The sequence below is a fragment of the Rosa chinensis genome, chromosome 1 (assembly GCF_002994745.2).
Source record: "Rosa chinensis cultivar Old Blush chromosome 1, RchiOBHm-V2, whole genome shotgun sequence".
Classification (NCBI taxonomy): Eukaryota; Viridiplantae; Streptophyta; class Magnoliopsida; order Rosales; family Rosaceae; genus Rosa; species Rosa chinensis.
In genome coordinates this window covers 54,037,250-54,060,865 of record NC_037088.1, presented here as the reverse complement: position 1 = coordinate 54,060,865, position 23,616 = coordinate 54,037,250, and the positions used below count along the sequence as shown (strand labels likewise).

General features: G+C 38.1%; 3 protein-coding genes and 1 long non-coding RNA gene across 4 annotated transcripts; 1 reads left to right on the top strand and 3 right to left on the bottom strand.

Moving 5' to 3' along the window:
* The first annotated feature begins 2,119 nt into the window (after positions 1-2,119).
* Positions 2,120-4,278, top strand: LOC112169762 (protein FAR1-RELATED SEQUENCE 5-like). The gene is made up of 6 exons (XM_024306818.1): positions 2,120-2,123; positions 2,437-2,535; positions 2,851-3,608; positions 3,733-3,813; positions 3,907-3,969; positions 4,213-4,278. Exons 1-6 carry the CDS (start codon positions 2,120-2,122, stop codon positions 4,276-4,278), a joined length of 1,071 nt encoding a protein of 356 aa, XP_024162586.1.
* Positions 4,279-4,721: 443 nt separating this feature from the next.
* On the bottom strand, positions 4,722-6,114 carry LOC121051002. Its single transcript, XR_005804715.1, has 2 exons — positions 5,810-6,114; positions 4,722-5,135 (listed from the first exon to the last, which is right to left on the bottom strand). It is a non-coding gene; the product is annotated as an uncharacterized LOC121051002 (long non-coding RNA).
* Positions 6,115-7,413: 1,299 nt separating this feature from the next.
* On the bottom strand, positions 7,414-9,434 carry LOC112169753 (stemmadenine O-acetyltransferase). The gene is made up of 2 exons (XM_040512562.1): positions 8,601-9,434; positions 7,414-8,082 (listed from the first exon to the last, which is right to left on the bottom strand). Exons 1-2 carry the CDS (start codon positions 9,403-9,405, stop codon positions 7,535-7,537), a joined length of 1,353 nt encoding a protein of 450 aa, XP_040368496.1. The 5' UTR covers positions 9,406-9,434; the 3' UTR covers positions 7,414-7,534.
* A 6,845-nt stretch (positions 9,435-16,279) lies between these two features.
* Positions 16,280-18,320, bottom strand: LOC112181708 (stemmadenine O-acetyltransferase). Its single transcript, XM_024320094.2, has 2 exons — positions 17,468-18,320; positions 16,280-16,948 (listed from the first exon to the last, which is right to left on the bottom strand). The coding sequence occupies exons 1-2, from the start codon at positions 18,270-18,272 to the stop codon at positions 16,401-16,403; spliced, it is 1,353 nt and encodes a 450-aa protein (XP_024175862.1). The 5' UTR covers positions 18,273-18,320; the 3' UTR covers positions 16,280-16,400.
* Between the last annotated feature and the right edge of the window lie 5,296 nt (positions 18,321-23,616).

Below are 23,616 nucleotides of genomic sequence, written 5' to 3'. Positions count from 1 at the left end.
ACCCGCGTGACATGTGGACAAATGCTAAATTGACAGAATTCTCAATTATGTTTAACGGTTCCGTTTGCTTGCCGTTTAGAACTGAAGAGTCTGAAACCTAAAAACCTAAACCACTTATATTCTACTGAACAGTCAATCTCAAACCTATTCTTTTGAAAACCCTTAAGCGGGAGAAGAGAGGTCTCCAGCAAATATCTTCAATGACAATTGATTCAAGTAAGTTAAACTTATCTCCCTATTCTACGTTGTCATCAATGAAAAATCATTCAAATAACTACTGAAACTTGAAAGCAGGTCTATTGATGTTCTTTTTCATTCTTCTTTATATGTAATTTATGGTGTTGATATATCTAGCTATAGGATCGTTTTTGCAATCGACATATATATATATATATAATTAGGGATCGGATTGAATGTTTAGTCCACTTTAAGGTTACGCTTGGTTTTAAATTTGGGATACGCTGTTGTATCCTTAGCTGTTGGAAAAAACCAGAATGATTTGTTGAAGATGAAGGTGGCCTTGGTAGGTTTAGATTGGGGATTTGTTTATTTTTTTTTGGCAACCGCTGTGATTCCAGCTTTTCCCATTCAGAAGAGAAGAACTGAAAAGGCAACTCCTTTCTTAATTTCCATCTCTTTATCTTTGTCATAGCATACTTAAACATGCAGTCCCTTCATATGCTATGACTTAAACACAGCAGTCCCTTTAGATTGGAGATTTGTTTGATGTTCCCATCTTTTACAGAATACACACCATACTCCTTAGTTAACGGTAGTTCTTTGTGGATATGAGTGAAGTATATATGATCCTCTTCAAATGGTGAAGATTCTCCAACTGGTAATACATGCATAATAGTATTGAAGCTATAAAGCATTATGATTTTTTTTTTTTTTTTTATGGGCATTGGTTGATGTCAGAATGTGAGTAAAGCTATATAGCAAAATACTACAGTACTGGTTGATATATATATATATATATATATATTTATATTTATATATATATATATATATATATATATTTTATGGCCATTGTTGATGTCAGAATGTGAGTAAAGCTATATAGCAAAATACTACGGTACTGGTTGATATATATATATATATATATATATATTTTTTTTTTGGGCAAAATACTGTTTAGTCCCTGAAGTATGACTTCGTCATCGATTCAGTCCCTGCCTTTCTAATTTAATCCCAAAGGTCCCTGAACTCACAATTTTCAGTCCAACTGGTCCATTCCCTCCATTTCCTCCGGTTGCTCGATGACGTGTCAGTCATTACTTGCCACCTTGGCGCCACGTAATACACGAAATTTGTAAAGTGACGAGAATGCCCTTGGCCTCTATTACGATAGTTTTGGACCTAGCGTGAGAGAACTCAAGGAGAGAGAAAACAGATCTGAGATTCTCTCTCTCCTCCACCAGTGCCTCACCTCCACCACCATCATGCTCAGCGGCTTCTGACAATTCACCGGCAGCCTCTCCATCGTCTGCGATGCTCAAAAGTAGCCCACACGACCTCCAGCGAGTCAAACCCAACCTCTAAGATGTCCGCCGACCCCCGGAGGTAGGTTCACACGTCGACAGAGCAGCAGCCACTATTGCTTTGGACACCCAGACCTTCATGGGTGTCCGACTTCTCTCTCTTCAGCTGGTCATCATCAACTTCCATCACCCTCAATTTCTCCAATCTGAAGATTTCATGGTTCTGGGATCATAGATGGGAGAGAGATACGAGAGGTTTGGGTTCTAGTTTTTCTTTCTGACAGTCGATGAACTCCGGTTGCCTCCATGGCTCACCACCGTCACAATCACCTTTGTAGGCCTCCGGCGGGTCAGCCTCAACCATCACATCTCCGGCCAGCATCTCGGTAACAACTTATCAGCACCTCCTCTCGGTGATTCATCACAAGCTAGTCATCTGGCAGCCATTCATATCTCGAAAAATCATCTAGCCACATGCTCCCGGCGACAGCGATAGTGACACCTACTTTCGGTCTCGCCACCACTCCAACTTTCGCCAACCCGACTCCCGGCCTGTACCCGCATCCCTTACCGACACCCAAATGGTCGAACTGCTTTCTTGGGCATCCACTTTCAGAAAATCTAGGCTAATGAGGCAAATGGGTATGCTCTGATTTTAATGTTTCAATTGAAGCTTGGTGTCGATTGTAATGGGCATCCACATCCCACCGCCGTACCATCACCCTCTTCTCTTCATCCCAGCCTGAGCAATTGCTCAGTACACCCACGATGGCAAAGCACAAGCCCTTGCATTCAAATGAAATAGGCGATTTCAATCAACCTTTCGTCCAACACAACAAAGCAAAGATCCGAGACCGCACAAAAATTTCTCCCTCAAGGTATTTCCAATTTTGCTTTGCTCTTTTTCCTTTGCTTTTGATTGTTTCGATCTTGTGTTCATGATTTGTTGTGGTAGTGAAACTTAACATTTTGGATGAAATTTTGGAAGAAACTGAAGCAGGGGCATTCTCGTCACTTTACAAATTTCGTGTCTTACGTGGCGCCAAGGTGGCAAGTAATGACTGACACGTCATCGAGCAACCGGAGGAAATGGAGGGAATGGACCAGTTGGACTGAAAATTGTGAGTTCAGGGACCTTTGGGATTAAATTAGAAAGGCAGGGACTGAATCGAGGACGAAGCCATACTTCAGGGACTAAACAGTATTTTGCCCTTTTTTTTTTATGGCCATTGTTGATGTCAGAATGTGAGTAAAGCTATATAGCAAAATACTACGTACAGTCCTGGTTGATATATAGTTAGCTGCCATGTCTACCTGCCTCACTACTTTGGTTCTAACTTTCTTTTCTTATTCTTGTATATAATTATAGTCATTGATGTGGAAAGTGATGATGAGAATAATGAAGATAATAACCGGGAAGATCCAAGCATTGTGAATCGTCAAGGAAGTTTCGATGAAGATGATTTGTTTGGAAAGATGGTGTGTAGTGAAGTGGAAGCCTATGAATTCTATAACAGTTATGCTACAAGAATTGGGTTTAGTGTTCGAAAGGGAAAAAAGATAAGAGATGCAAAGAATGTTGTTCGACAAATTAACTTCATGTGTTCAAAAGAAGGTTTTCAACAGGATAGTGATCCTTCAGAAACCAAAAGGGCTGATAGGCTAGATACAAGAACAGGTTGCAAAGCCATGATCCGATTTACATTAGCAGAGGACATGTGGAGAGTTTCTCACTTTCATGCTGAGCACAATGATGAGCTTGCTAAGCCAGAAGAGAGACCCTTTTTAAGATCAAATAGAAAAATGTATGAAGCTCATAAAGGGGTGATAAAGACCATGCGTGATGCTCGTATAGGGACCATAAAGACATACTCATATTTAGCTGAAGAAGTTGGCAGATCTCAGAATGTTGGGTTTACGAAGAGAGATTGCTATAATTTTGTGAATAATGAGAAAATGGCTATGTTTGAGGCTGGAGATGCTCAAAGCTTAATCAATCTTTTCAAGCGTAAGCAAACTGAAGATCCTATGTTCTTTTACTCAGTGCAAGTGGATCAAGAAAATCGAATGACAAATTTCTTTTGGAGGGATGGCCGATCAAGACTTGATTATGAGTGCTTCGGAGATGTAGTAGTTTTTGATACTACATATAGAACCAACAGGTACAACATGATTTGTGCTCCTTTTGTGGGTGTTAATAACCATTGGAAAAATGTATTGTTTGGATGTGCTTTCCGGTTCCAATTTACAGGCCTCCCTTCACGTACCATATGATTCGAATTTCTTTAACACATTGAATGTGTTGAGGAGTACAAGTAGGATTGACCAAATGGTATGTTAGTTTTAAGATTCTTTTGAATCTCATTGATACTAAAAATTATGTAAGCTAATTTTATAGGATGCAACATTTTCTTATTTATTGTAGGGTTCTGATTCTAAAGCATTCTATCAGCCAAATGTTTCTTTTACTAGCATGCTTTTGAGTCAGGTATTGGTTGATCTCATTGTTGAAGTACTTACAATTACTTAATTAGACATTTTTTTTTTTAATCTAAATTAAAAGTTCTAACCGTACATTATGATCATAGCATACATCTGGAAGCACTTATGCCCCAAACCATCCATTCGGATCATATTCTCAACCAAGCCAGGTTTGGATAATTTGTTTAACCTTTTTCTGTCACATTTAGGCTTTTTTAGTTAATATATCTTTGACTAATGTACAATGTAGGAGTTGCATTCAACAACTGATGAGCAGCAGCAAGGTTCAAGTCATATGCCATATTATTTACCATAAGGTAATGCTAATTCTCAAACAAATCTAACTTTTAATGTAGGTATTTGGCATGTCTTATTGTTTAATTTCATGTATATTTTCGGTGTAGGTGGGTGAAACTATGGGAGAGACCACATATTGCAACATCTACATATTTTGAGTCCAGATAAACTTTGTGTAATGATCAGAGATTATTTGAAGCTAATGTCATGGCAACTTCTACCTTTTGTTATGGTCTATGTTTCCAGAACTATGAATGTAAACTGATCAATTCTTTTTCAAAGAAAATGACATGTAAGCTATTTATTTTGAGAGTGATTGACAAATGGCCTTTTAGCGACAGTCATATTTTATCAATAAGATCTTTTTGTGCATGTTCTAAAATCATCAGATGAGGGGTTTATGTTGTGCCCCATTTTGCCTAATTAAACAAGTAAAAACAACGGCTCAAATAAACCAGTTCGTTGATCAATTATAACAACATCAACCTTTTTTTAACATTTAACGTCACACATTACATGCAGATGAAAACTACCCACATAACCAGAAGGGGCTTTCCATCAATAACAGTTTCACTTGTGTATACATCAAATAGCTTTCCATCAATCCTGCCAAACTTCCCTTATCCCTTTTTTCATTGGATTGTAAATGTAAGGTCTGTCATCTGTATTTGTTGATGTTGAGCCACTTAAGGTGCTTCCTTGAAGCACATTATTATTATAACCCATTGAAGACCATTCAACAAAGTAGGACTGCATATCCCCCAAAGAATGAAACAGACTGCTAGAGTTTCTCAGGAGAGCATATCCCCCAAAGTGTAACAGTTTCACTTGTGTATACATAATCTCCTAGTCAGTTTATTCATCATCACCCACACACTGCAAAAACATCACAACCCTAATCAATAAACATTTAAAATACCATTTAACTTTGCAATCATACTAGCTAACTGAATTGTCAAAAACTCTGTTGCATCTGCACCATGTGCCAAAGAAAAACATTTCTTAAATTTATTTTGGCAAAGAAAAGAGGAGAAAATAAGTAACTGGAGGCTCTTGTTAAAATTTGTCCTGTTTTGCAATCATGGATAATCCAATCACGCCGCATACCATTCTTCCCTGGGGCACTAACCCAAGTGTCAACTTGAACAACATCACCCCTGTAACATAGATTTTACTAAAGTCCATCATGATATATAGGTAAGATGAGAAAGTCCAAAAAAAATCAGAACAACGTAAACAACTTATTAAACAATGACAATGCATTATCAAGGAGATTTCCAGTTTTCTACAGATATAATCCCTATTATTATTAACCTTCCAAAACCAAGGCAAAATCCGATAGAACAAAATTGCTGAGTCCATAAGTTTGGTCACAAAATCATGAACAAAATGGAAGTTGCTAAAGATAGCTATGCTTGGAGTCCCTTTAAAGATAGGCATTGAGGTCGACGTAATCACAAGATAAGAAGAGAAAATGGGTAAGTCGGCATAATCCCAGATTGCTACAAAATCTAAAATTGCAGATATCTGTTCAAATGGTTCCTCTTTACCAAGTAAAATAGGGCAAGTCGGCCGTACACATCGCCGTCACCAGCCCTGCCCCTCGTGTCCTCTCCGAAAACCCATCCGGTAGATACGACGCCGTAAGGGCACCATCAACACCAGCTTCGAAGAATCTTCCCGAAGCACCATCGGCTCTGGGAGGTCTCGCCACCCAGAGGAATCGTTTTCCACTCAGCTCCAACCCACGAGCCAATTCTGATTGGAAGTTTTCAGATCTGACAAAGACGAGAGCTAAGCAGTTTAGATCTGGGGATTTTTTTTATTTTTTTTTTTTTTCCACTGGTTGTTTCTCTACTCGACTTCTATTTATGTTTTAGTTTATTAGTTCTGAAACGGAGAGATGACAGAACCGTTAAACATAATTGAGAATTCTGTCAATTGAGCAGCCGTACACATGTCGCGCGGGTATTGGTTCGGACCACCATGTCAGCATGCCACGTGGTGGTCCTGGACCACAGAATCATTTCTCGGTGCGGACATTAGTAATTGTGTGTACCGAAACTCGATACAACTAGATTACAAACATCAATTACATATGCAATTAAAAATTTGGCAGGTGCCATGGCCATGTACTTCAGGCCCTTAAATGTGATGAATGCTACGTACGGTGTCATTTAACAGTTGCATCTGCCCCTGATTGCCTTAATGTGATGCATGCTACGTACGTACGGTGTCATTTAACAGTTGCATGTGATGCATGCTAGCTATCAACCGAACAATACGTACTGATCTTTCGTTGACTGCTATGAAACTGCAACAATCGACATCTACCTCTATTATTTGTCAGAAAAATCTAATTTCTTGAGTAAAAATCCATGAATGCAAAAGATATTGCAAAATTAACAGAGTAATGAACCAGAAATTAGACCCTTACTAATTACAATTTGATGGCTTAAAATATTCTAAGCCTGTTTAATAAAACATTGAGTTCGAGTTACACGATTGAAATCCCAGGATTTGGAGAAGCAAATGCTAAAAGATTGGGGGTCTTTCTCTAACAGAACCATCGGTTTTCCTCCAAGTTCACACATCCGTCAATGCCCCCATCCCATTGTCTCTCAACGAACACTGCGAGATTTCTGAACAATATATAGCTGACGCTAGTTTGGAGGATCACTAATTTGAACTTTGTTTGTGTGCGCGCGCGCGTGTGTGCATGTATACCTGAGTTTTAGAGCTTTAACATTCGAATGATGGAAATATGTAGTGAGAAACCCTGGCTAATCGCGAGCGATATATCTCATATCAATTAAGTTGGAATCTCTCCTCTTTGGAGTAAACTGTAAACATAAAAAGAAATGATCGATATCCTAGAGTGGACCGAGTGGTCATAATCACTTAACCAAGATGTTTGATAGTTATTAAGCTCCGAACATGGCTAATTGCCTTGATGCAAATTGAAAATTCTGACGCTACGTACGGTGTCATTAAACATACATATATTGAAATTTATTAGAAGCTGCATTTGATGCAAGCTAGCTAATAATCCGTCCCTACGTACGTACTGATCTATTATTGCCTGCTATGAATCTGCAACAACCAACGTCTTCATCCATTACTTGTCAGAACAATCTAACTTCTTGAGTACAAATCCATGAATGCAAATGATATTGATTAATTAACACAGTAATAAACCAGAAATTAATCGATTACAATTTGATAGCTTAGTATTCTAAGCCTTAATTATTGACTTCGAAATAAAACATAGACAGTTACATGCTTGATATTCCAGGATTTGGAGAAGCAAATGCTAAAAAATGGGGGTCTTTCTCTAACAGAGCCATTTGGTTTTCCTCCAAGTTCACCCATGCTTCAATGCCTCTATCCCATTGTCTGTCGACGAACACAGTGAGATTTCTAAATGCAGGACCAACTTTCCCCATGGCTCCGATCCAAAATGGCCTCCCCCAACCAAAATCAACCTGTTTAAAAAAGCTAGCCCAGCTTGTGAATGCATAGATATCCGGTGTTTCTGAGGAAAGCATAGCCTCAAGCTGATTACAAAACTCAGAAATGGTTCCGAATCCACCATCTTCACCTTGCAAACTCTCCAAATACTCACTATCGAATCCCTTGATTGATTCCTTAATTATGTTCACTAAGTCACGCAAGTCATGAGCGTCTGCCTCAGAAGCGTCGGCGGCAGCTACGGCCCACCAAAAAAGATTTCCGATCATGACAGTATCCGGTCGCATTTGTGAATTCATTCGCTGTCTCATGTTCACTGCATGAACGACTATGGATGTCTTTGGTGAAGTACCTATTACCAAAAAGTGGGAGAAAATTTTGAGTGCAATTATATATATGTTAAGTACCTCAAACAAACACACACACAGATATATATATCCTTCTTGGCTAAGGACATCCTTACCTAAGCTTAGGTACGGATTTCCAGTTTTTGGCCACTTTTTGATCACATATTCACATCTTAACCGTTCAGTTTTTAGATTCTAATGTATGGATCATCTCTACAAAATTTCAGCCAAATTGATGATCATTAAGGCATTCAAAACTGCAATTTACAACAATATACACGAACGGTTCCGGTTTGACAGATTTGGTTCGTTCGTGTAAATTGCAGTTTTGGATGCCTTAACGATCATCAATTTGGCTGAAATTTTACAGAGATAATCTATACATTAGGACCTAAAAACTGAATGGTTAAGATGTGAATATGTGATCGAAAAGTAGCCAAAAAACTGGAAATCCGTTCCATAAGCTTAGATAAGGATATCCTCAACTAACAAAAAACCTATATATATATATATATATATATACCAGATGACAGTGCCCTAGAAGCAGCCATTGCATGTTTCCAGATAAAACTAGTTAGTATCTCCACACGTGTGGGCTTGGGAACGTTTTCGCTCGTCGATCTTGCTCGCAGTGTGGCTATGGATTTGGCATCAAACACAAATCTCTTTGAAACATAATTGCTTCCCTTAAACCACAAGCTGTCCATTAAATCCAGATAGTTCTGAGGCAATGGATCTCTTGGTGGGAAGAACAGGGAGGCTTGGGAGAGATTAGGGTGTACGATGTCGTCGCGAGCCCCGCGAAAAATAGAAGCCCAAGTTTTGAGAAAAGCGTCTCCCGTATCCCCATCGAAAATCTTGTGAGACACGGAGACAGAGATTGCCAATCCACCGCAAGCGAAAACATTGATTTGACAAGCAAGCAAGGGAAGCAGATCTGAGTGATCCGTTTCCTTCCGGAATGGAAGAACTGGAAGGAGGTCGTTTAGCAGCTGGGTTTCTTGAAACTTAAGAAACTCAAGCAGGCGACAATTGACTCGGGCTTCGAGGTATGGGACACCCGCGTCGAAATCATAAATGTAGAGGTTGTTCTTGGTGCGGCCGGAAAATGGGTAGTAGAGAGTGAGGGTCTCGCATAGAGAAGTCTTCAAGTGGACTAAGGTCTGGGAAAGATTGGTAGTTAATGATGAGTTGGGGTAGAACAAGACAAATGGGGCGTAAGTCGCTGGAGTGAGCTGGTCGAAGAGGGAAAGTTTGTGAGGTTTTAGATGCTGAAGTGAAGAAGAAGATGGTTTCGCAGTATATCTGGAGATAATAGTGATCTCCATGTTCACCACTCTGATGAACCAGTAGCTAGTGTGTGGCTCTTCTGTGTTACATATATAGACCAGATCAATCAGCGAGGAGTAGATTGGTCTTGTCTCCAGGTCAATAGTACAGACTTATTTTTTTATTTTTAAAAGAAATATGGATTTCATTAATCACATGTCAAAATGGCCATTCTATATTTTTTTGCTGCCTTCGACTAGATAGATCAAGAAATTGTAGTAAGAGGACTGCTCTGATGCATAGAAACAAACCATCTATATTTGAACTAATCGCTCACTTATTTAAAGTGAGCCTATAAACTATGGAAAAATGCAAGACATCTGCCCCCTACCACACCTACCTATATTTCTTCCATGACCTTAAAGCTAGGGTTAAGGGGTTTACCTGAGTACATCAGTAGATACTTTCTTTGAGTTAGAGTTTTTGATTTTGGAACCCAAAGGCCTCCCTCTCTTCTTCTTTGTACTTGGCAGTTCTTTTAGCATCATAACTTCTGAAGGCACCAACATGCCTGGTGGAGTTTCACTACAACAATAGTAGTCATTTTCAAGGGTGCGATTTGGTTGGAAAAACCACTTTCCCCGTCAGAAAAAACTATTTCCGACAGCTAGGTGTCGTCGGTGGTCCTCGGAAAAAATATCATCGGAAATAGTCTTTTTCCGACCAACCCTTGAAAAAAGATATATTTCCGACAGCCAGATATGGTCGTAAATAATTTTTCGGTGGTCGGAAATTCTTACTCCTCAACAACGATAAATAGTATTCCGACAAAAGATGTTTGTTAGAAATAATTTATTGCTTGTAGGAAAAAATTGGTTGCTAGCCAATCCATTTTTTTTCAAGGACTTATTTCCAAAGAATAGTAGTGGTCGGAAAAAAAACTATTTCCAATAAGAATATTTAATTCCGACCACTATTTGGCATCGAAATTGAGTAAGTTTCAAGGGTCATATTTTCCTTGGAAATTGGCCAAGCCCAGTCAAATATCAAGGAATGCCACTTCCAATTTAAAACATGCAAGGTAAAACAAAAGAACCTCATTGAGAAGGATACTCAATAAAGTATATTGAGTTCTAAAATTGGTTGGGAGAGAAAGAAATATAAGCTGAACAATGATGTTACCTCTTAATAGAATTAATGCCAAAGAAATTTGAGGAATCCTGATAGGGTAAGCGGATAAAGAAAAGCTGACGCTCGAAATCTGCTGATTTCTGAGCAACCTCTACTCAGATCGATGTACAGACTTCATTACATATCTGATCGCGCTCATTTTTGGATATGTTATAGAGGAGACAATAATGACCAACTTTGAATAAGAATATTTTTCGATCAGAGGCTTTGATTTTAGGTGCATTAAGGCATGCAAATTGGCTGACGTAAATAGGGCTAAGAGAAGCTTTAGGAGGAGAAGAAAGGAGAGATTTTGTTTTCTAGCATAAAAAGGTTAAGGTTGTTTGTTAAAGAACTACTTTTGAGAATTGGGCTTAATGATATCGATGAATTTCTGTAGAGAGAGGTTAATGATATTGGATAATATTGTTAACTTAAGAAAATAATGTGTTAAGAAAATAAATTGTAGAAAAGAGATAATTATATAAAAAGTAATATAGAAGTTGAACAAATTTTTCAAATAATAATTTTGCAAGGATTGTCATAAGAGATATGTTGAAGATTAGGAAACAACTAAAAACTTATTCGTCAAAACTCAAAAGTGACACTTGAAATTTCCAGGCCTCACAGTAATGGCCAGTGAGGCGGCAAAACTTTTGGTCATTGAGTCGATGCGGGACATGATGAACATCGAGGTGGTTGACAAGAATTGTTGGCGGAGCGGAAACTGGGAGCAGGGACCGATTTAGTAGGCCGGAGTTAGATCTAGTGTTTGCTAAGGTTTAGGGTAGCAGGAAGCGCTTAGGGAATAGAATGTACATGCACATTGATTGGTCACATTACTCACGTACATATGCATAATTATTCAATAATTTTAAATATCATATGGCACTGATGTGTACTTGCACCAACATAAATTGACAGTAACATGTGGTTGAAAATGCTTGTTATTCCGACGACTAGTTGGTAGTAGAGCATTTATAACAAGAATATTCCTAACCACCACTGACGAAGATTTTTAGTTCGAAATACATATTCCTGACAGAAAAATGCCTTTTCCGGTCGAATTTAGCCATCAAAATTGATGTTTCCTATTGTAGTGCATTATGTATATGTTTTCTATTGTTTTAAAAAAAAATGTGTGTGTAATATATATATATATATATATATATATATATATGAGACACACACACAGGGCCTTTCCACTAAGAGATTCCTTTTTTTGGCTATTTTAAGAGATACCTTGTGGAACTCACTCTTCGATCGTATTTCTGTATCTCGACCGTTCAGTTTTTAGGTCCTAATGTATAGACCACTTTCGCAAATTTTCAGCCAAACTGATGATCGTTAAGGTATAGAACTATATTAAATCAATAGACGTACAAAATCTGTCCAACCTGAACCGTTCATGTTTATAATTGTAAATAGCAGTTATGAATGCCTTAATGATTATCAATTTGGCTGAAAATTTGCAGAGATGATCTACTCATATAGAATTACAAACTGAGCGGTTAAAATGTGAACATGTGATCGAAAAGTGGGTCCAATAAGCGATCTTAAAATGGCCAAAAAAGGGGATCCCTCACTAGAATAGCCATTCTAGTGAGGGATCCCTTTTTTTTTGTCTTTTCTAAAGATAGGACATTAGACCAACTTTTCAATCATATTTTGGCATCTCAACGTTCAGTTTTTATGTCCTAATGTGTAGATCACTTTTGAAAACTTTCAGCCAAATTGAATATCATTAAGGCATTCAAAACGACAATTTAAAATTATAAGTATGAACGGTTCAGGTTTGACAGATTTGATTCGCCCATTGATGTAATCTAGATTGATGCCTTAATGATCAACGATTTGGCTGAAAATTTGCAGAAATGATCTACACATTAGGACCTAAAAATTGAACGGTTGAGATGCTAAATATGATCGAAAACTTGGTCTAATGCTCTATCCCTAAAAAAGGCCAAAAAAAGGATCGCTTAATGGAATATATATATATATATATATATATATATAACAGATTTGATTCGTCCATTGATGTAATCTAGTTTGATGTCTTAACGATCAACGATTTTTCTGAAAATTTGCAGAAGTGATCTACACATTATGACCTAAAAACTGAACGATTAAGATTCCAAAAATATGATCGAAAAGTTGGTCTAATGCTAGGGAGGATCATGAGAGAACGTCCTTAAGCTCTTAAAGTGAGGATATTTTTATTTTTAGCATGTATTTTAATAATCAGACCATTCATTATGTAGCTACCTACACACATACGAGTCTTACAAAAAATTAGCCAAATCAAAAAACATTTAACCATTTGTTTAGCACAATGTTCGTAATAATTTTATCTAACGGATGACATTTGTTTCAAACTTTTTAGTGACCACATGATCATGGATTTGGTTGATTTTTTATATACACAATTCTTGCATAGGAATATAAAGGATCAATGTTTGAAATCATTTAATTAGGTTATATACTAGTGTAAAATAGTGAAAATCCTCAAATACTTAAAGTAAGGATGTCCTCTCGATCTTGATCCTCCCTCATATATAGTGAAATCATTGAATTAGGTGATATGTGTGTGTGTGATCAACAGCTGAGAGCTGTTGGATTTGCTAGTTCACTTGCACCATCGGTGTATATAATTTTTTTTCAATCGAACCTGACAGTGTCTCCTTCAATCGAACCATTCGATTTCATTTCACATCAAATCCATTCGATTCATTCCCAGATTTCTTATTGCTGGTGAGTACGAGCCGCATTTTATAGGTGCGCTGCTATTTGCTTATTTAGTTTTGCTTCCAATTTCAATGCTTTTGTTTGTTTTGTGTGATTCGTAGATCTGGATCTGTTGGGTTTTTGGAGAATTTTTTGTTTTTGGGTTTGATTCTAGTGCATGCATTTTGGGTTTTTGTTGTTGAACAGTGTGCTATCTGATTTGGTGTTAATTCAATTTGGTTGATAAGAAGAAATGGGAGAAGGGGGAGAAAAAATGAGGTTTTGAGGTTGATGTGGTGAGTGTTAAATTGTTGTTGCTTTAAAAGTGGTTTTAGTATCAAATGAAAGCTGTAGCTTGAAATTGAAGCTTTGTGTGGTAGAGGATGATCTTATTGACTTTCATGTTTTTTTTATGTACAAAGCAGGTTTGGGCCTTTCAAAATTATAGTTGGGTCGTGGGAGATTCTGGCCCAAGCATAAACTCAGTTGAAGGCCCAACCAATCGCTGCCAACCGAGTCCCTCGGTATACCGACTACCGACTTCTGTGGCCGGTAATGGTTGTCTATTTTATGTACCAAACTAATCCGGTACGGTAAGTGGTTTTGGGCCTGCGGCTCCGGTACCGAACCGAACCCAGCCCTACTCAAAAGAGTAGAAATTCTAACAAAAACTAAATAAAAAAGAAAAACTCGAGCCCACACCCAGTCCAATGGGTCCAAAAGCAGGTACACATCCCTAGAGCGCCATGTGCCAAAATCCGACCTCGAAACCAAAAGACGGCCTCCGTAGATCGACTTTCTCCCGGAACACATCCCTAGGCCCCTAGCGAGGCCCAACTGCCACAAAAATCCGATCTTCCACCAGATTAGAGTCCCGAGTTCGAGAACAGCATCCAGCGTAACTCCAATACCATCCTGCAAGGAAACCCCACCACCAGCAACCACAAACAGAACAGATGCCTCACTACCCAGGCAGACCAGGAAGATGAAGAGTAAACCAAGATCGGAGATGACGAACAACGAAAAGAAATTTGCAAAGAAAACTAGAGGTGCAACTTAATTTTCTCTCAATTTATAAAAAAAAACTTATAAAAATTCAATCAGAAAAGAAATTAAAAAAATTAAAACAGCTGTTTTGTATAATGTTTTGTATAATTATAGGACTCAATTACTTGAGCCCAACTGTCTCGACGTTTTGTATGAGTACTAATACAAACTTTATTCAATAATCAAATAAGACACGTGGGACCAATGACATTTTGATATGTAGTCAATCACTTGGAGGGTGCCAACTAGGGCTGTCAATGGGTCGTGTCGGGTTGGGTTCGTGTCGAGTCAAGGTATATGTCGTGTCACAAAAGACAAACCCAAACCCAACCCATTTATTAATCGTGTCGAAAATTTAAACCCAAACCCAACCTATTTATTAAACGGGTTACCCGTTTCCAACCCGCTTAACCCATTTAATAAATAGGTCGTGTCTGTTGGACAAAATGACCCATTTAAGGGTTAACATTGATACCCATTTAACTAAAAACATGCATAAATTGATTAAATTCACTAAAAATTTCATAAGACGAAGAATATAAATAATTATATATAATTCATAATTAAATCCAATAATGATGAAGCAAAATATTTCAAATTTTCCAATCCTATGATCAAATACTCCCAACGTCCAAAATTTCAAGAAGAAGTATAGCATAATCGGGTTATACGGGTTCACTTCGTGTTGGCGGGTTGACCCGTGGCCGACCCGTTTATTAAATGGGTCATGATGGGTTGACCCGCTGCCGACCCGCTTTTTAATCGTGCGGGTTCAACCCGCTTTATTTCGTGCGGGTTTCGAGTCGTGTTATCGGGTCGTGTCGAAATTGACAGCCATAGTGCCAACATTAGTAATTGTGTGTACCGAAACTCGATTCAACTAGATTACAATGAAACATCAATTACATATGCAGTCAAAAATTTGGCAGGTGCCATGGCCACGTACTTCAGGCCCTTAAATAGCTCTGCCCCTGATTGCCTTAATGTGATGAATGCTACGTACGTACGGTGTCATTTAACAGTTGCATCTGCCCCTGATTGCCTTAATGTGATGCATGCTACGTACGTAAAGTGCCATTTAACAGTTGCATGTGATGCATGCTAGCTATCAACCGAACAATACGTACTGATCTTTCGTTGACTGCCATGAAACTGCAACAATCGATATCTACTTCTATTATTTGTCAGAAAAATCTAATTTCTCGAGTAAAAATCCATGAATGCAAAAGATATTGCAAAATTAACACAGTAATGAACCAGAAATTAGACCCTTACAAATGACAATTTGATGGCTTATAATATTCTAAGCCTGTTTAATAAAACCTAGAGATCGAGTTACATGCTTGAAATCCCAGGATTTGGAGAAGCAAATGCTAAAAAACTGGGGGTCTTTCTCTAACAGAGCCATTGGTTTTCCTCCAAGTTCACACATGCGTCAATGCCCCCATCCCATTGTCGCTTAACGAACACTGCGAGATTTTTGAACAATATATAGCTGACGCTAGTTTGGAGGATCACTAATTTGAACTTTGTTTGTGTGCGCGCGCGCGTGTGTGCATGTATACCTGAGTTTTAGAGCTTTAACATTCGAATGATGGAAATATGTAGTGAGAAACCCTAGCTAATCGCGAGCGATATATCTCATATCAATCAAGTTAGAATCTCTCCTCTTTGGAGTAAACTGTAAACATAAAAAGAAATGATCGAGATCCTAGAGTGGACCGAGTGGTCATAATCACTTAACCAAGATGTTTGATAGTTATTAAGCTCCGAACATGGCTAATTGCCTTGATGCATATTGAAAATTCTGACGCTACGTACGGTGTCATTAAACATACATATATTGAAATTTATTAGAAGCTGCATTTGATGCATGCTAGCTAATAATCCGTCCCTACGTACGTACTGATCTATTATTGACTGCTATGAATCTGCAACAACCAACGTCTTCATCCATTACTTGTCAGAACAATCTAACTTCTTGAGTACAAATCCATGAATGCAAATGATATTGATTAATTAACACAGTAATAAACCAGAAATTAATCGATTACAATTTGATAGCTTAGTATTCTAAGCCTTAATTATTGACTTCGAAATAAAACATAGACAGTTACATGCTTGATATTCCAGGATTTGGAGAAGCAAATGCTAAAAAATGGGGGTCTTTCTCTAACAGAGCCATCTGGTTTTCCTCCAAGTTCACCCATGCTTCAATGCCCGTATCCCATTGTCTGTCGACGAACACAGTGAGATTTCTAAATGCAGGACCAACTTTCCCCATGGCTCCGATCCAAAATGGCCTCCCCCAACCAAAATCAACCTGTTTTAAAACGCTAGCCCAGCTTGTGAATGCATAGATATCCGGTGTTTCTGAGGAAAGCATAGCCTCAAGCTGATTACAAAACTCAGAAATGGTTCCGAATCCACCATCTTCACCTTGCAAACTCTCCAAATACTCACTATCGAATCCCTTGATTGATTCCTTAATTATGTTCACTAAGTCACGCAAGTCATGAGCGTCTGCCTCAGAAGCGTCAGCGGCAGCTACGGCCCACCAAAAAAGATTTCCGATCATGACAGTATCCGATCGCATTTGTGAATTCATTCGCGGTCTCATGTTCACTGCATGAACGACTATGGATGTCTTTGGTGAAGTACCTATTACCAAAAAGTTGGGAGAAAATTTTGAGTGCAATTAACTATATACACTTCCTTTAAGTAACTCAAACACACACACACACACATATATATCATTCTTGGCTAAGCACATCCTAACCTAAGCTTAGGTACGGATTTCCAGTTTTTGGCCACTTTTCGATCACATATTCACATCTAAACCGTTCAGTATTTATATTCTAACGTATAGATCATCTCTGCAAAATTTCAGCCAAATTGATGATCGTTAAGGCATTCAAAACTGCAATTTACAACAATGTACACGAACGGTTCCGGTTTGACAGATTCGGTTGTTCGTGTAACTTGCAGTTTTGGATACCTTAACGATCATCAATTTGGCTGAAATTTTGCAGAGTTGATCTCTATATTAGGACCTAAAAACTGAATTGTTAAGATATGAATATATGATCGAAAAGTAGCCAAAAACTGGAAATCCGTTCCATAAGCTTAGATAAGGATATCCTCAACTAACAAAAAACCTATATATATATATATATATACCGGATGACAGTGCCCTAGAAGCAGCCATTGCATGTTTCCAGATAAAACTAGTTAGTATCTCCACACGTGTGGGCTTGGGAACGTTTTCGCTCGTCGATCTTGCTCGCAGTGTGGCTATGGATTTGGCATCAAACACAAATCTCTTTGAAACATAATTGCTTCCCTTAAACCACAAGCTGTCCATTAAATCCAGATAGTTCTGAGGCAATGGATCTCTTGGTGGGAAGAACAGGGAGGCTTGGGAGAGATCAGGGTGTACGATGTCGTCGCGAGCCCCGCGAAAAATGGAAGCCCAAGTTTTGAGAAAAGCGTTTCCCGTATCCCCATCGAAAATCTTGTGAGACACGGAGGCAGAGATTGCCAATCCACCGCAAGCGAAAACATTGATTTGACAAGCAAGCAAGGGAAGCAGATCTGAGTGATCCGTTTCCTTCCGGAATGGAAGAAATGGAAGGAGGTCGTTTAGCAGCTGGGTTTCTTGAAGCTTAAGAAACTCAGGCAGGCGACAATTGACTCGAGCTTCGAGGTATGGAACACCAGCGTCGAAATCATAAATGTAGAGGTTGTTCTTGATGCGGCCGGAAAATGGGTAGTAGAGAGTGAGGGTCTCGCATAGAGAGGTCTTCAAGTGGACTAAGGTTTGGGAAAGATTGGTAGTTAATGATGAGTTGGGGTAGAACAAGACAATTGGGGCGTAAGTTGCGGGAGTGAGCTGGTCGAAGAGGGAAAGTTTGTGAGGTTTTAGATGCTGAAGTGAAGAAGAAGATGGTTTCGCAGTATATCTGGAGATAATAGTGATCTCCATTTTCACCACTCTGATGAACTAGTAGCTAATGTGTGGCTCTTCTATGTTACATATATAGACGAGATCAATCAGCTAGGAGTAGATTGGTCATGTCACTGATCCATCCCCTTAAATCCAAAAAAAAAAAAAAAGGGTAAAGTTGGTGTTTCAAGATTATAATCTAGCAAGACATAATATATGAAATTGAAAATACGTAAGGGTAAATTAGAACTTTTACTAACACAAATTTTGAGAGAATGTCCAAATAACAATTGTGGAGGTTTGAATAGAAGCACTTAGAGCATCTCCAAAGGGTTAGTCAAAAAATTTGTGTCAAATTCGAATTTGAATGATGATGTGTCAGGGTCATTTTTGACAAATTTTTAGTCCAATGGATTAGTTATATTTAAATATTATTTTATTATTTTTAAAAATATTTTATAACAAAAAGAAAACTATTTTGCTCTTTCCTCTATTTCTCTTCAGGTCTTCGCTCTTCGCTCTTCTTCTGGGTTTCTCTCTCAAAATCCAAAAGGAAATACCCTGGTGGCAGCGTATACCACAACTCACCAATTCAACCCACTCAAGGGATCAAGCTCCACCAGGTGCCAATCCATGCTTCAGGAGGTCGGAGACGAACCCAGAAGCATAGGACAACCAAGGAGGACAGCGGCTCTGCGGGTACCCGAAAATTGCAAGAACTTCGCCGGAAAACACGAAGCTGAGCAATTTTGTTGGCGAGTTGCTTCCTCATAGCTTTGTCGCGGGTGGATTTGCGAGGGGGCCATTAATCCCAGAGAATCAGATAAAGAGAAGAAATTTTGGGGATAGAATTAGGGCTTTAATAGACTAGGGAAAACATTTGTTCTCTGTCTTTTTTATTGTTTTTGGAAAACCCAAGAAATTAGGAAGAGGGTGTTGTTGAAATCTCTATCTTCTTCTCCTTCTTGATTTTGCTTTGGTCTGCATAGTAGATACTGGGTATGAAGAAGAGAATGAACGAGAGAGATGAGGAAAGACAGAAGATAGAAGGAGAGAAGAGAGAATAAAAAAATAAAAGACTGTTTGCCTTTGGTGTGTCAAATTTGGCAGCCTTCCCAATCTGTCTTTTGCCACATCAGACCACGTCTGAAATAGCACATGGGTTGGAGTAAACAAAAATGTCAAAAGTAACCGTTTAGTTGTCCAAGTGGCAAAAGACCCATATGTTGGAGATGGCCTTATTCATTAATGTCATTGATCCATCCTCTGAAATCTTTTAAAAAAAAAAAGGTAAAGTTGGTGTTCCAAATTAAGATGTATCAAGACATATTATACGAAATTGAAAATAAAAATTGCATTATTGACTTGATACCCACGGGGAAAAATTGTCAAATAGAGAAATATTATGTCCGTACCATGGGGATTAGTGGCTGACTCATCCTTGGGTAGTCGGAATTAAAGTCACTAAGCAAATAAAGAAAAACAAAACAAATAAAAATGCTAATCTAAGACAACAAGCCTTCGTAATGCTCGACTTTGGTTTTCACCAAAGCCTAATCAAAACTAAGAGCCTAGTTGTGGTTATTTATAATGAGACGAAGAGTTCAATATTTTAGGAGTTGATTTTTGATTAATAAAAAAGTAATGAAATGTAACGCAACTAATAAAAATGCAAAGAAACTAATAAAAGTGTAAACAATATATATGAGAATGTTGAGTGCTAGGGAGGCTCCTTCACCTAAATTTTATGTATCGGAAGATAATCTAATGTAGATGCAAATTTCATATTTTGGTGGTAGTTGTATCCAAGGCGATTCAAGGCTCAAGCACCATATATATTTCGGTATTAATGTGTCGTTTTAAGGGTCACACTAACTCAATTAGAGAGAGGTAGAGCCAATTTAAGGGTCATTAACTCACTTTAATTGTAGTAAAGTTCAAGAAATATACTACTAAGCAATCCGCCCATGCAATCATGCAGCGGGTGTAAATCACCATGCTTATAATCACTCGAATACGAAATTGAGGGTTTCTAGCTTAGGAATTATAGAGAGTCAAGCCTCGATCTAACTCCGTTTTAAACATGCTCAAACTACACATCCAAGAGTTGATTAGGCTCCTAAGCATGCATTTTAACCCAACAGTAATTGATATGAGCATCTGCCATATTGAATTGCATCATTACATTAAAATAAACATTGTTTACCTAAAGTTTGGGTTAGGGCACACAATCCTAGACTCCAACAATAAAACTACTCACTATCCATCATCAAAAATAAAAAGAGAAAAAAGTGAAAAGCAGTAACAAGAACAAGTCACAATTTGTTATGGAGCAATTATGACAAGTCTTGATTTATGGTTCTCCACTTTTATGCAAATTTGATGGTGATGAAGCTCTTGATGCTTGAACTTTCTCTTTGAATTTTGTGGAATTGATGTGATTTGGTGGTGTGGAAATGAGGAAAAGGAGAGAATGACATTAACGGAAGGGTGGTTGTTGTAGTTGCGAAGAAGAGAGAAAATTGGAAATTAATGTGGTGTGGTACAGGTGTGTCCTCTCGGCTCCCCTAAAGGGAAAAGATGGATATGGATAATTAATGGGGTGGTCGCTGTGTGGTTGCGCATGGAGTGAAAAGAAATTAGGGGGCCCGAGAGAAAATGAGGAAAAAGAGAGTGACATTAATGGAAGGGTGGTGGTGGTAGTTGCCAAGAAGAGAAAAGTTGGGAATTATGGTGGTGTGGTTCGGCTCTGTCCTCTCGGCCCCTACTAAAGGAAAAGATGGGTATGGATAGAGGTGGCAAACGGGCCACTAAGCACGAGCACGAGCACGGCACGGGCCCGGCAAGCTTAAAAGCAGCCCGGCACGGCCCAAGCCCGTTAGTGGCCCGGCACGACCTGAGCACGTTAGAATAACGGGTCGGGCTGGGCCTAAGAATATTGGCCCATTGGCCCGGCCCAAGCCCGTAATGGGCTCGGCACGACCTGAGCACGACATATTGTGGGCCGGCCCGTTACAAACACAAAATTTCATTTTTTTAAAAAAAATATTAAAAAAATACAATGATGAGATTTGAATATGAGACATTTTTATTTAAAATCTCATAGCAATTCCACCAATGTTTTCTTTTATATTGTCAAAATAATGAAACAAAACATTATATCCTTGTTTTGACATAAGTATTTTTTCTAAATATTAAATATATGTTTATTAATAAAGACTAATCTCATAATAATACAACTATAGAATGAAGGAAAGAATAATAGATACCAAATCTTCATTATATTAATAAAGATTAATCTCACAATAATATACTAAAAACAATATATTTTGAGTTTTTTTTTCTTCTTTCTTTCTTATAGTGGAATATAAAAAATTATTAGAAATCTAATCTCAAAAAGCTAAGATTAAGAAAAACGTTGTAGAACTTAATTTATTTTAATTTTCTAAATAGTTAAATAAAATTAATTTTTATTTGTTCAAATTAAGATTTTAAAATCGTGCTTTATAGTGGATAGGCACTAGCGCGGCCCGTTATTGACCCGGCACGAGCACGGCCCGGCATGATATGGGCTCGGGTCATGGGCCGGGCCGGGCTTAATGTTTAAGTAAATGGGCCAGCACGAGCCCGGCAAGATAGTAAATGGGCGGGCCCAAGCACGGCACGAAGCATGACTAGGCCCGCTTAAAATGGGTCGGGCCGGGCCACCTCTAGGTATGGATAATTAATGGGGTTGTCGCTATGTTGTTGCACAGGGGGTGAATAGAGATAAGGGCCCCGTGGCAAGAAAAAAAAGGAACAGAGGAAAAAAAATATCTTGCCGCGCGTAAGGAAGAGATGGTCGTTGATCGTGTTGAACTGTTGATAATTTCATTTGAGTGTTTTCCTCGAAAACTCTAATTTTTTTTCTAATCTCTTCTCATTTTATGTTGTTTCCGCAACTTCGCTTATTTCCTACGAAATAATTATAATATAGATTAATTACTTAATAATTGATTTAGAGATTAGCATATTTTTAGTGTTTAGAATGCAATTACTCACATAGGAATGCATATAATTAGATTTACATACATGATATGACATGTAGGATTGAAACTACAAATCTTAGGCCTCACTTGAGGGAGGCCCCTTGTAATTGCCCAATTGATAATATATGAGTTATAAGTAACCTTCCTATCTCATCAATAACTGTCAGATATATGTATGCATAACATATATGTTGTTGAGAGTATGAATTCCACATAAAAAAAATAAAGATATTGTTTATGAGTTTATAAAAATTTAGATCAATTTCATTCATTGTTGATTAATTTTGGTTATGAAGTTTAGATTATGGTATCTCATGTGTGCATACCTTGAGGACACACGAGTTTTACGATTCCCAATAAGTGAGAGAAATCATATCCTCTCCTATACACAGCTAAGTCAAGGGTCATGTCAAAATACTTCATTCTCCTGGCCATCAAGAATAGATTGTGATTTAAACATCAATCAGCGTCGGCGGGATTCGAACCCGATATGAGAGTTCCACACTTAGAGTTACCAGGGGATTAGCAGCTTAGCTCTTAAGACATACAAAACTTTTTAAGATGGCATATATTGTAAAACGAATTACCATTTTTTTTTTTTCTTCCATGGAAAATATCTTTCTTGTTAATACTATTATACTATTGTAAGCTTATACGCATAACACACGAGCACCTAACAAGTGCCACACAGTGTATGTCCTGAAATTTCCAGACATGTATGTCTCAAAAATAAAGTTCTAAAAAACGCTAGGCGCTAGTCGGGCGGTGACTCAGGAACTAGCGCCTCCCACCTAGGCGGTTTTTTTATTTTATTTTAATTTTTTAATTATTTTATGACATATACTTAGTAAATAATAATTTTTAATCACCTAATATAGTAGTATGCATGAATTATCTCATGCTTTCTCATATTAATTAATAATGAAACTTAAAAAAAGTGGGCAATTAAAAATTTAATATGAAGCTCTATTACATCACTTCTTTAAAAGAAAAAAGAATAAAAACAAACCACCCCCACCCCACACTTCTCATCTTCTTCATCTCTCTTCTAGTCTTCTTTCTCATCTCCAGCATCTCTCTTTATCACTTGGTCTGCATTCTGCATCTTTCTTCTTTCTTTACTCTCTTCTATCTCTTGAATACCAGGTTGCTTGTTAGACATAGTATCGAACCCATAAATCAAAGTGTCAAACCCAGAAATCTTCTTGAGCCTTAAGGACGTTTGCTTTGCTGCTTGAAGAATTGAAGACTGAAACTTGAAAACCCAGAAAGTATTCAAAGCACCGTGCCGGAGAGAGAGAGAATAGAGGGAGAGAGGCTATGCAGCAAGGTTGGTGTATAGGTTTCTGATCGGG

Excerpts from the sequence above, each read along its gene's own strand:
- LOC112169762 (XM_024306818.1), top strand. Across the intron at positions 2,536-2,850 it reads ACGTGGCGCCAAGGTGGCAA|TCATTGATGTGGAAAGTGAT; the intron begins GTAATGACTGAC and ends ATATAATTATAG. Across the intron at positions 3,970-4,212 it reads CTAGCATGCTTTTGAGTCAG|GAGTTGCATTCAACAACTGA; the intron begins GTATTGGTTGAT and ends TGTACAATGTAG.
- LOC112169753 (XM_040512562.1), bottom strand. The coding sequence starts at position 9,405 with ATGGAGATCACTATTATCTCCAGATATACTGCGAAACCATCTTCTTCT. Across the intron at positions 8,083-8,600 it reads TTCTAGGGCACTGTCATCTG|GTACTTCACCAAAGACATCC; the intron begins GTATATATATAT and ends TTTTGGTAATAG.
- LOC112181708 (XM_024320094.2), bottom strand. The coding sequence starts at position 18,272 with ATGGAGATCACTATTATCTCCAGATATACTGCGAAACCATCTTCTTCT. Across the intron at positions 16,949-17,467 it reads TTCTAGGGCACTGTCATCCG|GTACTTCACCAAAGACATCC; the intron begins GTATATATATAT and ends TTTTGGTAATAG.